Raw genomic sequence first — 14,597 nt, forward strand, 5'->3', positions numbered from 1 at the left:
CTTACATGTGTCTTTTTGATATTGAGTTGATGACAATTCCTTTATCGTTTTCACTCTCGGGAACCCGCTTTGGCCTCATGTTTGGACCGCGGGAAGGGTCCGTCCCGATGATAGGGCAGCAAACCTCCGGCCATGTCATCCAAAGTTTAACTTCACCTGTCACAATTTGGCAGACGCTTTGTTCCTGTCACTTAAACGTTTATATAAGCTTACCTGCTTAGCATAACAACTTCATAATGTTGGTTGACGGGATGAAATGCTGATCAGGACCAAGGTCGAATGGAATTATTGAATGACAAAAGCTGGTGGCCTCGTTGTTAGTCTTGTGTGTCTAAAACCAAATCCAGCGAAGTGTATCACAGTCATCAAGGATCATCGAAAACGGAAGGTATTCGTCGACAGGTATAATATTGCTGTATCTACAACGATCAAAAAGGAATGTCCCGAACCCCTCCTATTCCATCCCAGGCGACCAAATCGTCGCCTGCTGGTAACCAGAGGAGGAGCCATGTGTTGATCCATCTTTCCATGTACATACCATCAATCATCCATCAAAGCAGTGTATAAATAAGAAAATTCGATCTGTCGCCAAAAATCCAATACCACCCCTTTCTGCTGCACCCCCTACCGTCGTCGGAGTGAATTGTGATAAGAAATAATAAGTACTCCCAGCGCCTAATGCCCGCCCATGTCCTACCATAGGTATACCATTCATGACCCCGTCTATAGTCCAATGACCAAAGGAAAATTCGAACCAATAGCGCACAAGTACCCGAACCGCTTATTCGAGGCTCTGGCGGGCCTCCTCAGCTCGCTTCTTGATGCGGTAGGCGATGGCTCGCTTGCGGGCCGCGTTGGTCTGGGTAAAAGCGGCGGAGCCACCGAAGGGACCGGCGGGGGTGTTGTTGCGGACGCGGACGACGCAGACGTTGTCGGCACCGCCAACGCTCGCGTCGCAGGTCATACCCTGGGGCATGGCAACCTTGACGTCGAAGTCGGTCATGGTGGCGGTGGAGAGGCCGGCGACGAAGCCGGGAACGTCCTGAGTCACTTCGGCCTTCTTGAAGGCGGCCATGTCGGTACCGCCCGAGGTGCCGTCGATCATGGCCTCAAGAGGACCAGCGCCGTCCTGGTTGATCTGGCGGAACTGAAGAGTGACCTCGCCGTTCTCGTCGGCAGTGGGCAGACCGTCCGAGGCACCCTGGCCAGCGGTCGCCTTGACGTTCGTCTCAGCTGCGGTCTTGGTCTGAGTGCCCTTGGCCTTGGCGGCGCCGTTGTTACCACCGCCCAGGAGGCCGCTCAGGAAGCCTTGGCGGCGGAACTTGGCGCTGTTGACGCCGCGGGTGTTCTTGGTGCTCTTCTGGCCAACGTTGGCGGGGATGTTGTCCTCGACACCGACACCGGTGCCGTTGTTGGTGGGGGCGACACCGCCACCCATGAAGCTGGCGATCATGGTGGCAGCCTCAACCTTGCCGTTTCCTTGGGTGCGGCCCAGGGGACCGGCCTTGCCGGACTGGATCTCGCGGTCACGGATGATAGCAGTATCGGCCTGGGAGCCGCAGCCGTTGCTGGAGCAGTCTCGGGGGTGTGCCGTCAGCGACTGTGAGACCGGGCATTTCCACTCCGTTGGCACCGACTACCTTGGTGACCAGACCGTGGCCAGAGACGGAGGCAACGAGGCCGGCAGCAGCGAGGACGAGAGAGTAACGCATCTTGATGGTCGGTATGTCTGTGATTGGGGTGGGCTGAAAAAGTTAAAGGGGAATAAGAAGTGGAAAAGGGTATAAGCGTAAAATGCCACCGGGGCTTGTGATGAATAGAATAAGAGGGGAGGGAGAAGAGGAAGATCGAAAGACACTGCTTTGATGGTGATGATGTTGGATGATGGTGATGAGGAGGAGATAGAACCCTTACTCTCGAGAGGAATCTGGTCCCTTTATACAAGAACTGTCCAGCGTCAACCTCTTCGTCTGATATTTACACACAACCTACAAGAATGCCACTATTTTGTCCTTACCCCTTCACCGGACGAGCTGACCTCCGGACCATGGTCTCAACCGATGGGATGGAAGCAGGTCCATCTAGTGTTGTTTCCGGCGCATGGCAGGGGATGATGTTTGGAGTTTCTTGCTTGCGTCCATGCCCGCAACTCCACCGGTGGGCGATGCACCACACCACGATACCGTCAGGATACGGCCTATCTGGCACCTAGGTCGTCTAGGCAAGTAAGCTTAAAGGTGTGCTGATGCTGTATTGATGGGGAAGTGGACGCCCAGCGCGGAATCCAAACAGGCAGTCTCAAACGGGGCCATGACAGATCCAGTGAGCGAATCGCAAGTCCAAGCTGGAGGAAACAGCGGGTTGGCAGCAAACTCCTGGCCCCAGTTCGAGGGCTGGAGTTACTGTTACCGTCGCAGTCGACTTTGACAGGCTGATGGACGAATCGCATCTCAGGAAGAGGCACCCCCCAGTCTGGGAACGGAGACAATGTTCTGCAGTGGAAACGGAACGCATTACCGTCTTGGCAGAGATCACAAACATTTGCAGAGTCTCAGGTCTCAGGTGGGCCCGGTAGGTGTGGTGTGCAGTGATTTGCGCCACCCAGTTGGTTCACGTTTTAGAGGGGTTCCTGGGGTGGAGTTTCCCCTGCAGCAGTGCTTGCCGGCCACTACCGACCCCTACAGAGGCGCTAAATGGAGGCTCAAGCTTATTTTCGTGGGGGTGGTTGCGGTAGTGGAACAGTAGCGGCCGAGAATGGAGCCCCTGCGCGCAGCCACAATTGTATGACAACTGTGAGGGAGGAAGCTCCGAAGCTTCCAGCGTCACTCCTGGTTTGCTGGCTCTGCAGCAGCTTCCACCCGACACATTCATCGAGCTTCATCACGGTTCAAGGGGTAACACGATGAAGCAATCGGAGGATTTGTTCTTGCCGATCTTCCATCGTGATCTTCCACCACCTACCTGAGCCCTGGCCCTCCACCGTCAAAAAGCACTGACGGCAGGTCTGTGTTTGGTCCAACCTGGTTTGGGAGGCCTGCCTTGGGCCTGCCTGGGACCTGCCTTTGCTACAACTTTACCCTGCCACCTGCCAACCCGGCAAACGTGCCCGCGTGCTCCACCCCAGACGAGGAGCCTCCGGTTCCCGCCAAGGTATCGAACCTATCGCGTACTCATGCTGGATGCGTTTTGTGGGTGATCGTCACCGGGAACAAGGCAGGTTGATGGTTTTGCATCACCAAACACCTGCTTTATGTAAGATCTTGCCTCTTTAGGAAACGGATGCGAACAAGGTATCAAACAGGATCCTCACGATCCTCACAAGCTGACCCGGTACACTGCATTGATTTACTAACATACAGCCGAGGCTACTCGCCGGCTCGCTGCTATGGATCGTGGCTCGGGGCCGTGCGGCAGTAACGGCAACATCTGTCTCATTATCATTACAAATTTTCTTTTTGTCCTTATCTTTTCCAAATAACCTTAGGTACCCCTTTCGTCACATCTCAAAGTCAAAGCGGTGTCATCCTATGGCCGCCTGCCCCCTTGATCGCTCTAGCTCAGCTCCGGAATAGCGCCACGTTTGAGATGAAGCCGGCCTGGTTGTCCGCCCAAGTGGCAACGTCGGTGCCGTCCTGAGTGATCATGTACGTCGTCCCAACCGTGTTGAGATTGTACACGGACACTTCGCTTGACTCGATGCTGAAGATGCGCGACTGGCACTTGGTGCTGTTGCCTTGGTCGGAGCAGTGAACGTTGTTGTTATTGAAGAAGGAGTACACTGCAAGGCACTCTTGTCAGTATCAAGTTCAAAGGTGCGACGACGAGATGTCTGATGACATCCTACAAGGTTACTGCAGGGGAGAAATCAACTTACTTCCGGCGCCGTAGACCAAGATGTCTTTGCTATCGACAACGCGAAGACCCCATCCATCTTCGCCCTGCTTGAACACGGGGTCGCTGTATGTGGGCTCTCGTGAGAATGGCAGTAGGGCATCTGGGTTGGGCTGGTAATACGCCGTCTCGGTCTGGATCTGGCCCATGAACACATCTTTGGTGTTCACGAGATTGTACTCATAGAGTGCATGATGCTCAACCCCAGAGCCGACGACCCAAACGCCACCAAGGACACTCTCAATCAGCATGCCTCTTCCGGCATACACGGTGATCTGGGTCTTGTTGACATCATCGACGTCATGGTCCGCAATCCAAATCCAACAGTTCTCCATGTACAGACCCGAGGCGAACGGGGTCACATGCACCGACATGAACGCGCCAACACACTCCTCATTTGGGGCGGAGGTGACGAGGACTTCGGGTGTCTTGATGCACTGTGCGACTTGGAGTTGTGACCCGGCGAAGCCTCCCACACGCACATGGACATTCCACATACCCGAGGGTTCGCTGGGCTTGGACAGGATGTTCCACTCAATGAGAATGGCACCGGCCTGCGCGCCCTGAGTGCTGACGAACATGTCGGACCACTCGACCTTGCCCACCTCACCGCCCGCAGCACCAACTTGCACGACAGGCTTTGGATCATGCATGTTGTTGAAGAAGCTTCCGGACGACATGATGACGGGCAGAGCCTCTCCGATGATCTTGGAACCCGGGGGGGACGTACAAGGTCTTGGTCACCTTGTAATAACCGGCGTTGATCAGCAGGACCTTGCCACCCTTTGCTGCTTTGAGGATGGCAGCCTGTAGAGCCTCGGTGTCGTCGGCGTGGCCATCACCAGTGGCACCCTCAGCACGAGCGACGACAAACTGCGAAATGTGTAGGTCTTCATACTTGGGCATGGAGCGCTGGTAGAAATCAGACCCAGTCGTTAGGCTGCCTGGTCGACTGTTCGGCGTGATATCCCCCTGAACCACATTACGCATGCCCTTGGGGACATACTGACCTCCTTGTCCCCAAGCTGAGATGATCTTGGCCCCGGATGTTCCCTCGAGAAGCGTTGCGCCGGAGGGACCCTCGACGGCTACGCGGACGTTGTTGAGAGACACGTTCTCGAGAATGAGGGCCCCGCCGGCCGACTTGCTCGGAGTGGTGCGAGCTGTGATTACAGCCTTATCTGTGTTCGAGAATTCACTATCGAAGAGGACGACTGATGCCACGTTGGGCTCGCCCTTTTCGGTGACGGAGGTGAGGTTCAGACCAACTTTGCAGTTGTTGATCTTGAGCCCATAGTACGTCCAACCCCAGTTCCACGCCTGGTCGATGGCGGTGATGACGTTATTGAAGGTCAGGTTGCGCATGGTGAACTGCTGGTTGCCGATGGCCATGCCCTGGGCGCCTCCGGTGAAGGAGAGATCGCTCATGAAACCACCAGATCCCTCAGCAATGAACACACCCTGGTGCTGCGTACCAGCAGCCTGCGACAGCTTGAAGATGATGTTCTGCAGCAAGGTAGCCTGCGAGACGGTCCAGTGGATACCGGCCACCTGCAACGACGACCGAATATCGGTCGTGTCGATGATGATGTTGCGAACCTGGGTCCAGAAGACGTCGGTGGCGCCCCAGCCCAGCTTACCATCCGATCCGTACTGGTTACCGTCGACGACCCACCTGGCTTTGAACTCGGAGTTTCCCTTGATGACGGGCATGCAGTTGGGGTTCCCGACAATCTGGGTGTAGTAGTAGTTGACGATGGAGTCAGACACGATGTAAGTGCCGTTGGGGAAGTAAACCAGGGCGGGGCTGGTAGTTGTTGAAGCACACTTCCCGGGAGCACACCTGTTTCCGTCGTTGATGGCACGGTTGATGGCGGCGGTGTCGTCGGTCACACCGTCGCCCTTGGCGCCGTAGTCCATCACATTGCGGAAGACCTTGTAGTCTGCCGGGTTCGCGTTGAAAGGTGCGATGCCCTGAGCTTTCAGATCCTCTGTAGACATGTGAGTTAAGTTTCACCCTTTTACTAGAAACTGGATCACATACCTAGCCAGTAGGCGCAAGCCGAGGGCGCGACTGACGCAGAGCTTGTGGTTGACGAGCCGCTGGCGGTGCTGGAGATGGTATACGGTGCAGTCGGCGAAGTGAGAGGTGCGGAGCTGGAGATGCTTGCGCTATATGAAGAGCTGGAAAAGGGGCTGGGTACAGGGGAACCGAAACTGGCAGTGACCGAAGCCAACGCGTTCGAGGCAGTGCTCAGGGATGCAACTTGTGAGGAGCTGACGGCAGATGGCTCACTGTTGCCGTATACAGAGGCCGGGATATTCGGCGAGAGGCGAACTGGTGGTATACACTTGGCCAGAGTGGTAGACGCCGAAGCGAGGAAAGAGGCCGAAATGACCGACTGGGCACGCATGGTGCAATGAATGTGGCAGGATAGGATATCCCAATTATAGTATATATTATATTAACGAGTGTCAGGAGACTGTCCTTTCGTCGACGACCTCGAGGACGACGAATGGCAGAAGCAATTATGGAAAAGAGAGGTAGTTTCTGGAGGCGGGAAACCACGTCAAATCCTTGCCCTCCCTGACGTGAACTCCCATGGGCAATATCGGCGGTGTTGCGCCTGCATATGTATTGTTGGATGTCTCTAGAGGGAGTGTCCAGCATCCCGCGATCAACAGAGATTCTTTCTGTTATGGGATATGGGGGAAATTGGTGGCGGCCTCGGCGCATCCAAAACGGTGGGTGAGTTGATGGGCCCCGGGCCATGATGATTTACGGCGCCTGCATAACACACGCCCAAGAAACCGATTTCGAGGATTGATTACAGAATGCGCCTCTTGGCTGGTGATGTGCATTTTGAGTTCTTCGCCGTTGCGGTCCGGTGGGAGTTACACGAGATGTTAACGTCCAGAGTAATTATATATAGATAAGACCGGGGCATTCTAGACACCAAAGCAGATGCTTTCGCCGGCTATCTCGTAATCGCACGCCTGAAAGCCTCCCTGGCGGCTAGGTCGACATGTGTATGTGGCAGCCTTGATCGCTCTGCATGCTTCGGCAATCAAGTGATTGGCGTGGTCCTGTAAGCAACCCGTAGTCGCGAAAGGATTGTGCCCTTTGTCTGGTCGATGCAACATAATATTCCTACGAAAAGAAGTTGAAGCTCAGGATATTTATTATCGCCATCCAATCCAAAGGGAGAAGGGAATAAACTCCCACCAATGAGACCCGGCGGGTGCCTGGATCGCTTCCCCCCACGTGTAAAAAGGCCCAGCTAACATTGAAAGATCTTATGCTAGCAATTTCCAACGTGCATGGAGCCGAAATCCGCGCTGACAGCTCACTGTCCCCCTTCCTTCCACCCAGCATGCCAGTCATCAATATGCAGGCATATGGTCTGTCGATCACTGTTTAAAGACCCTGAGAAAACGTCAGCAGACATTTCAATATCACCGAGAGACCCTTGCCAAGTCGGTACTACACCTCCCCGTACTCCCTGGCCCTTTTTCGAGTATGGGGATTGGAGATGTGCAGTTGGTCGCATTCCGCGCGGGCGGTAGTTGGACAGCAAGGAATCGATTTCCTGCCGGTATTCTATCTTAGTGGCTGGAAAGGCCATATAGAACCTTGCGAGAAACACGAAGACACAACACCAGAAATATGAAAGTTTGCTGTTGCTGACCAAGAGAGGCGATTTTACTGCAACTTCTTCTGGACACCGTTTAGTGGGAATTGCATCCTGCCCGCGCCTCGAACCTTGGCCAGCCAGGCTCCTGTTAGCCTTCCTATGTGTGGCAGCTGTGGTGATGGTTTGCGGTCTGGATTGCTCTCCCGCTCTCAATAGAGCAGAGCCTGTATACGCTTGGGCTTCCTTGGCTCACCGGCGGCCATGACGACGTTGATATTTCTCTCTCTCTCTCTCTCTCTCTCTCTCTCTCTCTCTCTCTCTCTCTTGGCATTTTTCAACGATGTTTTGCATTATCTGCTGGCCCCTTCTACATCGAAGGGTCACATTCGGGTTGCCAGTACCGAGTGAGTGAACACTGGGTTTATCTGCCAGGCCTTGCTTCACAGCAGCTCAGGTCTACATCAGCTCAGATAGGGGTCAACACTGGCGCGGGGTCTTTCTCTCCTCGAGCTTCCATACGAGCATGACCGGCTATGTTACCCGAAGCTATGCCATAACTGATACTATACCCTCACATTTGGGTGTTTGAATTGTTGCGTTTGCGCTTTGGATCATTCTTCTAGCGGTTGAATGCCGTGAGTGAGAGCCTCTGGGACGCCGAACATATCCGCCGAGCCGATACGACCTATCCACGAACGGCTTGTAGGTTTACCGCCTGGGTCCTCTGCCGCGTCTTCACCAATCCCCTTTGAATCAAACATTCTTTCTGACCGACATGACCCAACGAGCTGCGCTGTCTATCTCGTGGCTAAGAGAAGCCATATGGGCGGACTATCTAGGCAACCTTGAGAGGAAGCCACACTCAGGGTGGGTAGCTGAAAGAGCCTACCTCACACGCACAGCAGGGTTCATTTCTCATCCAATGCTACATACAGACCAGCCAGCAAGTCCCCCCCGGTATGAGGGTTTCTTTGGGGAGATGGCTATCCAGTATCAGTATGGTCCTGTCCCGAGATGCTGCTCCAAGTTGAAACAAGAGGTTTGTTCGTGTTCCGAGGAAACAGTTCCTTGGGGGCTAAGTAAGTACTTACTTAAGTCAAGCTAACCCGTGGGCCAGGCGTCAGCACTAACAGTGACAGCACCCAAACCAAGTGGGCATGGGTTAGCTTACAGGGCCGGCCTAGAGAGTTATTGGTAATCACTTTTTCATGTTTTTCATCCTTTTCAACAGCTGTTCGTTTATTCACTCTCCCGACTAAGTATACTCTGGTTAGTATTTGGAAACACACCAATATGACATGACAACGACACGCGAGCTTCTGCTTCAAGAGGAACCGAATAACCTCAAAAAGCTGGATTTGATAAGCGTTTTACGTATTGTCCCGGGCCCGATGCGCTACTGAAGCGCCGGCGCGCCCCTCAGCTCGCACTCGCATTCTCCACCCACAATTCGCTCCCCGGCCGAGGCGTGGACAACCATTGCTCCGCTCGCGTGTTGTCAGCATATATATAAGAAGAAATCCAATGGACTCTTGGCCACTGATGTCAGCTACAACCATGAGTAATCACCAAAACATCTGCAATTCCATATACCCCTTATCCCTCCTCTGTTACGTTATCTGAGTAAAAAACGACAATCCGCGAGCGTCACACCAGCTTGAAAAGGGACATCCATCAACCGTCGACAATCTCTTGGCAACATCCTACGTGTAACAATTTCCAAGTCATATCCACCAGCTTTATTCGCAAAAGGGGTAACCTCCTTACAACAACATGTCCCGCTACTTCCCCCACCCCCTACGCCGAAGACCAACCCCTCTCCCACACCATCCTAACCACCCACGTCCTCACCCGCGCCCTCACCACCGGCGCCGTCCTCGGCACCGGCCTCTACAGCGTCCGGCAGGGCCTCCTGCCCCTCATCCTCCCCTCCTCCTCCACCACCTCCGTCCCCAAACCATCCCCAGCAACAGGTTTCCAACCCCGCCTCCTCCACGCCACCGGCAAAACCACCCTCTGGACCCTCGCCATCGTCTCCCTCGGCCTCGCCGGCCGCATGTGGGGCCGCGACGAGATCGAGTGGCAGGACCGGAGCTGGCGCCTGCTGGAGCACCGGCACCAGCTCGAGACGGACGACTGGACGTACGGCGGCATGGCCGCGGGGGCCGCGGCTGTGGCGGCCCGCGTCGTAAGGCCGGGGCCGTCCTGGGTCGGCGTCTTGGGCGCCGTGAGTCTGGGAAGTCTGGTGGGCGTCGCGGGGCGAATGGGGTATCGGTACGGGCTGAAGGGGGCATGTTTGAGGAGGACGAGGAGAGGAAAGGGGTGGCCATGAAGATGCCGTCATAAGAATCTGGTTGGATTGAGTGCATGTAAGATGGAAGCAGGGTGCCAATAAAGTTGTGTAATAACGCGTACGGGATCGCTTCACTTGTATGACTTCAAAAGTGAAATAAAATCAATGTTAAATTTGGCCTATTTGCTCTCTATAGCACCCCTTCATCTAGGTGTCAAATAATCTAATTCAGTATCACGTAAATCTCATGTACAACGTGCTCTCTATTCCAAACATAGACAACCCCTAACTCCTTACAGCTTCTCCCTCCCAGCCTTCAGAACCTCGTCCTTCGCGAATTGATAGTAAAAGTCCAAGCTCTTCGGGTTCAAAAGTGTACCACTGGGCTTGATGATCTGACCCGAGACGATCTGCTTGACCGGCAGCTCAACCTTCTTCAGATTGATAGTGGTCTATAACATAACATAGGTTAACATTAGCACTAGAAAGAAGCAACAGAGGAATGCGCTCATTCAGAGGTATGAAAGTAAGGCTTTTCTTATAAAACTTACCGGTATCTCAGGCGTCTCAAAGATATACTTAGGCACATGCCGCTTCGACAGATCCCGCTTGATGGCCTCCTTCACATCGTAGACGAGCTTCCTGTCGAATTTTTGACCGGGCCTCATAAGTAAGAACAACATGACACTCTCGTCAGAGTCCTGAGGCCTCCGCTGCCCGACGCAGACCGAGTCGGCCAGGCGGTCAGCAAAGTGCTTCTCGAGGACCGAGTAGACCTCGGCGGAGCCGAAGCGTACGCCACTAGGGTTGAGCACACGTCGGCGCGGCCCATGAAGGTCAGGTTCTTGGTCTTCGGGTGGATGACCACAAAGTCGCCGTGCGCCCAGACGTGGTCGAAGCGCGCAAAGTAGGCCGCGTGGAACCGGGATCCATGAACGCCGACGGGCGTCTTGTCGCCCCAGAGGCAGACGGGCACGTTGGGGAAGGCGGAGGTGGCTACGAGTTCGCCCGGTGTTCCGTCGGGGACTTCTTGGCCCGGTCCGTTGGGTAGCATGGAGTCATAGATGGCGACTTGTGTCCCGAGACTGGGTCCCTGAGTTCCGCCTACGTAAACGGGCGTAAGAGGATTGCAGATACCGAAGCAACCAGCCTATTGGTCTCGTTAGTTGATTTTTGGATGTATTTATGTATAAGAGGTAGCTCGGCGGTACTCACGATATCAGTTCCTCCCGATATGTTACCAAGCTGCGTATGCGCAGGGAACCCCTTCTCGTAGAACCACTCAAAGAGCTGGTCCGACAAGACCATACCGGTGGAGGTGACGATTTGCAAGTTGGACAAGTCGGTCAGCTCCCGGGGCGATATGCCTGCCTTGGCAATCTCGTGCATCCATCTCGGGCTGATGCCCAGCTTCGTCACCTTCTGGTCGCCGACCAACTTGACAAAGGTCTTCAGATCGGGCTGGAACGGTGATCCGTCATAGAGCACCACTCGAGCTCCCGACATGAGGTACCCGACGCTCGAGAGATACATGATCCAGCCCGTGGTGGTATACTGGAGCCCGACCGAGTCGGAGGTCACTCCCTCGTGCAGCATGCCCTCCTTGAAGAAATTGAGGACCACGCCGCCCACCGAGTGCGTGATAGCCTTGGGGATGCCCGTGGTCCCTGACGAGTAGCAGATGAGAAACGGGTCGTGAAACGCAACTCCCTCAATGGGCGGCGTTCCGGCGGCGCGTTTCCGGAGGAAGTCATCCAGCGTCTGAGCTCGAGGGACTTTGCTGATGTCTAGTGCATCGTGGAACCGGCGGATAGAGACGATGCCCTTGAATAGATCACATCCTTTCATTCCTGCTTCGATCTCCGTCATCTTCTCACGAAGATCCACCCGCTTGCCGTTGTAAAGCGCGGCATCGTCCATGAAAATGTACTAACAAGATTTACTTGGTAAGCTTTCAGGTACATACCGATATATATATATACAGCCAGCAACATCGAAGCAGCACTTACACTAGGGTTGATCTGGACAGTGCGTTGCAGTATGCCCTGGACGCCCATATCGGTAGAGGAGCTGCTGAAGATGGCGCCAAGCCAGGTGGTGGCCGCGAACACAATGAGCGTCTCGATGCTGTTGGCGGCGACGATGACGATGCGATCGCCCTTGCGCACGCCGCCCGCGTGCAGGGCGGCGGCGTATTCGGCCGTCAGCTTGCGGAACATGTACCACGTCAGCTGCCGGGTCTCCGAGTTGCCCTCGCGGACCTCGGTCATGGCGATCTTGGTGTCCTCCTTGCCGACGGTGCCATGGTGGTCGCTAGGGTCGCCGCGGCTGCGCGACCACAGCAGGTTCTCTGCGAAGTTGAGGCGAACGCCCTCGAACCAGCGCGGGACCGTGTCGATGGGCCGGCTCTCGTCGACGGCGCGCTGGTACGTGCCCTCGTAGATGACGGGCGAGTAGCTCAGCACGTCGGACCAGAAGTCGGACCGCTTGTTGACGGAGAACTGATACAAGTCCCAGAATGTCTATATTTCCGAGAGGAAGGTCAGTCGGCACTGTTGTCTAAGTAGCTAAAACTGCTGAAGGTTATATAGACGACGGGCAGTAGTGTAACATACCTGCAGATTGAAGTTGTGCTTCCTGTTGACCTCCTGGATGAACTTGTACATTTCCGTGTCCCGGGGGTTCGGGTGCTCCCAGAGCCTCCGCGGTATAGCGTCCGCCATGGCGTCGTCGTCGGATGTATCCTGTGGACCTAATGATTCGATATGGCGATGGTATCCTTGGTTATGACTCCAGTATATGAGCGTGTGCTTTTATCGCCAGAGACGTGCTGGTCCCGACAGTTCCGCGAATAAAGGACGGTATCGCACACTTATGCAGGTCAGCAGCACAGTGGGACGCTGTGAGTCCGTGCCGGAGTATATGATGCTCCTAAGACAGCCGGCCACTTTGACTTTTACAAGATTGACAGCGAATGAGAGACGCGGGAGAGAAAAAGAAAAGAAGAAATTAGACGAAAATCACAACAATTGACACATCCTCCATACTGTCCATTGGGAAGGATCTGAGAATACCTCAAGGAAAATAAAACCCTCTCCCCTCCCCGATCACGCTTCATCTTGGGTTGTTGTTATCTTGTTCGGCAAGTGGGCCATCCATGGGGGAGGATAATGGTAAGCACTTCCCCGCGAATCCCCCCGCAGCTTCCCCAACCGCTCTCCGCACACACACCAAAATGTCCGCTGGGGTTGCGCGGGATTCTAGCGGGAAGCAGTCAAACCGCCATGGCTACTGCCTCGGCACACACAAAGACACTCCATACTTGTGTCTTATGCCACTCATTGCCCACGTTGTGAATCTCAATGGGATTGATGGGAATTGAAACCATCTCCAAATATAATATTGTCTTCCTGTACCTGCCTAGTAAGTGAAGTAAGCAGACCAGAAGGGCAGCCGGTTGAATATTCGGATCGACACGGGTAAAATTGGCTCCGATTAAGCATTTCCTAATTCTGAGTCCAATATAAGAACAAGACACGCTGCACGTCTTCGTCATAGTAAGCACGGCATGCCACCTCGGTATCCTGATCGGCATGCCGAGTCTGTCCACCATCTTGATGCTGTCAATCGCAAATGCCATGACTGCTTCCCCTCTCGCTATGCGTACACTTAGATCAGAAGGCCTGTCTCTGCCAGTGGATTGGAGTCGACGACCTTCCTTGTTAGCATTTGATCTCGCCAGGGGATTGTGGTCTTAACTATAAGATAAGGTCGATCCGCCAAATCTCGAGCAGCCTCGGTGTAAGTGAAGTAGGTATGTTTAGTCATCCCCTTCCCCATCCTTCACGTAAGCAGGGCGTTACTTGCTGACAACAGGTGTAGGCAAGGAACTGATCGACTACTGGATCTTCCCCGCCAAGGATCTGGGCCGGTGACGATGAACGTATCCGGCTTGGGTATCAAGAGACGGATGGTTTCGGCGGTTCCAGCTTCCGCTACGAGCATCGAGAAGACCCAAACCATCAGAAAGAACCTGATTAAGAGCCGGTGAGTCGCGGTGAGTGAGGAAGTTCTCCGTGATAATCGTGCGTATGTCTTACTAGTAAGAAAGGAAGTATGTGGAAGTTGACTGGACGATGGACGCTGGATGGGATGTATGATCAGGCTTGACATGGGGATGATCGCCAGCCACCTGCCGGCTATCGAGAGTGTCGCTGTTTCGTCATTCTTCATCATAAAAAGCAGCCGCAATGAGCAATGGAAAGGGCGTGTGAGTCAGGGCAAGGGTGCTATCGTGCGATTCATTACCCATCTTGCTTGTTGATCCCAACCTAGAGGTAGCTATGGCTGATATCAAGACCCGATACGATACGATACATGGGAGCCTTGGAATACTCTATTGGACCGGGAACTCTCCCGAGTACGAGATGGGCAACAACCAGCATATACCAACACCCGCCGTCGGGGCATGAGGTACATATCTATCTGGTTTCACCGCCGGCTGGCCAATGCAAGCACGCGCAGTAAAGACCTGGGAGCCGGAATCCAGGTAGGCTCGTTCTTGGCACGTGGGGTTCCAGCGAGTAGACTTGTCACGTCGGCAGGTGTGCCAGTGTCTCTGCATATCATACAGGGGGAGGACTCGATATAATCCGTCCCAAAAACCTGATGGGATTTCCCACTAGCACGTTTTTCGCTGGTCCCGCCGCCCGCGGCGTGGAAAGGCCTCGGGGGCTTGCTGGGGGAGCTGGGGAGGAGGAGGGGACGCGAGGATAGCA

General features: G+C 54.5%; 4 protein-coding genes across 4 annotated transcripts; 1 reads left to right on the forward strand and 3 right to left on the reverse strand.

The window, feature by feature from the left end:
* Window positions 1-781: 781 nt before the first annotated feature.
* PG997_012011 (cell surface protein) lies at window positions 782-1,712 on the reverse strand (the record flags this gene model as incomplete). Its single annotated transcript, XM_066816326.1, has 2 exons — window positions 782-1,600; window positions 1,641-1,712. The coding sequence occupies 2 exons, from the start codon at window positions 1,710-1,712 to the stop codon at window positions 782-784; spliced, it is 891 nt and encodes a 296-aa protein (XP_066662018.1).
* A 1,845-nt stretch (window positions 1,713-3,557) lies between these two features.
* Window positions 3,558-6,305, reverse strand: PG997_012012 (uncharacterized protein; the record flags this gene model as incomplete). The annotated part of the gene is made up of 4 exons (XM_066816327.1): window positions 3,558-3,778; window positions 3,875-4,598; window positions 4,636-5,882; window positions 5,936-6,305. The coding sequence occupies 4 exons, from the start codon at window positions 6,303-6,305 to the stop codon at window positions 3,558-3,560; spliced, it is 2,562 nt and encodes an 853-aa protein (XP_066662019.1).
* Window positions 6,306-9,083: 2,778 nt separating this feature from the next.
* PG997_012013 (uncharacterized protein) lies at window positions 9,084-9,858 on the forward strand (the record flags this gene model as incomplete). The annotated part of the gene is made up of 2 exons (XM_066816328.1): window positions 9,084-9,087; window positions 9,335-9,858. The coding sequence occupies 2 exons, from the start codon at window positions 9,084-9,086 to the stop codon at window positions 9,856-9,858; spliced, it is 528 nt and encodes a 175-aa protein (XP_066662020.1).
* A 254-nt stretch (window positions 9,859-10,112) lies between these two features.
* PG997_012014 (Acetoacetate-CoA ligase) lies at window positions 10,113-12,542 on the reverse strand (the record flags this gene model as incomplete). Its single annotated transcript, XM_066816329.1, is given in 6 exon segments — window positions 10,113-10,271; window positions 10,371-10,620; window positions 10,635-10,969; window positions 11,035-11,748; window positions 11,829-12,341; window positions 12,435-12,542. The coding sequence occupies 6 exon segments, from the start codon at window positions 12,540-12,542 to the stop codon at window positions 10,113-10,115; spliced, it is 2,079 nt and encodes a 692-aa protein (XP_066662021.1).
* Window positions 12,543-14,597: the final 2,055 nt, after the last annotated feature.

The sequence above is a fragment of the Apiospora hydei genome (genome assembly GCF_038363865.1).
Source record: "Apiospora hydei strain CBS 114990 chromosome Unknown utg000009l_segment0_segment0, whole genome shotgun sequence".
NCBI lineage: Eukaryota > Fungi > Ascomycota > Sordariomycetes > Amphisphaeriales > Apiosporaceae > Apiospora > Apiospora hydei.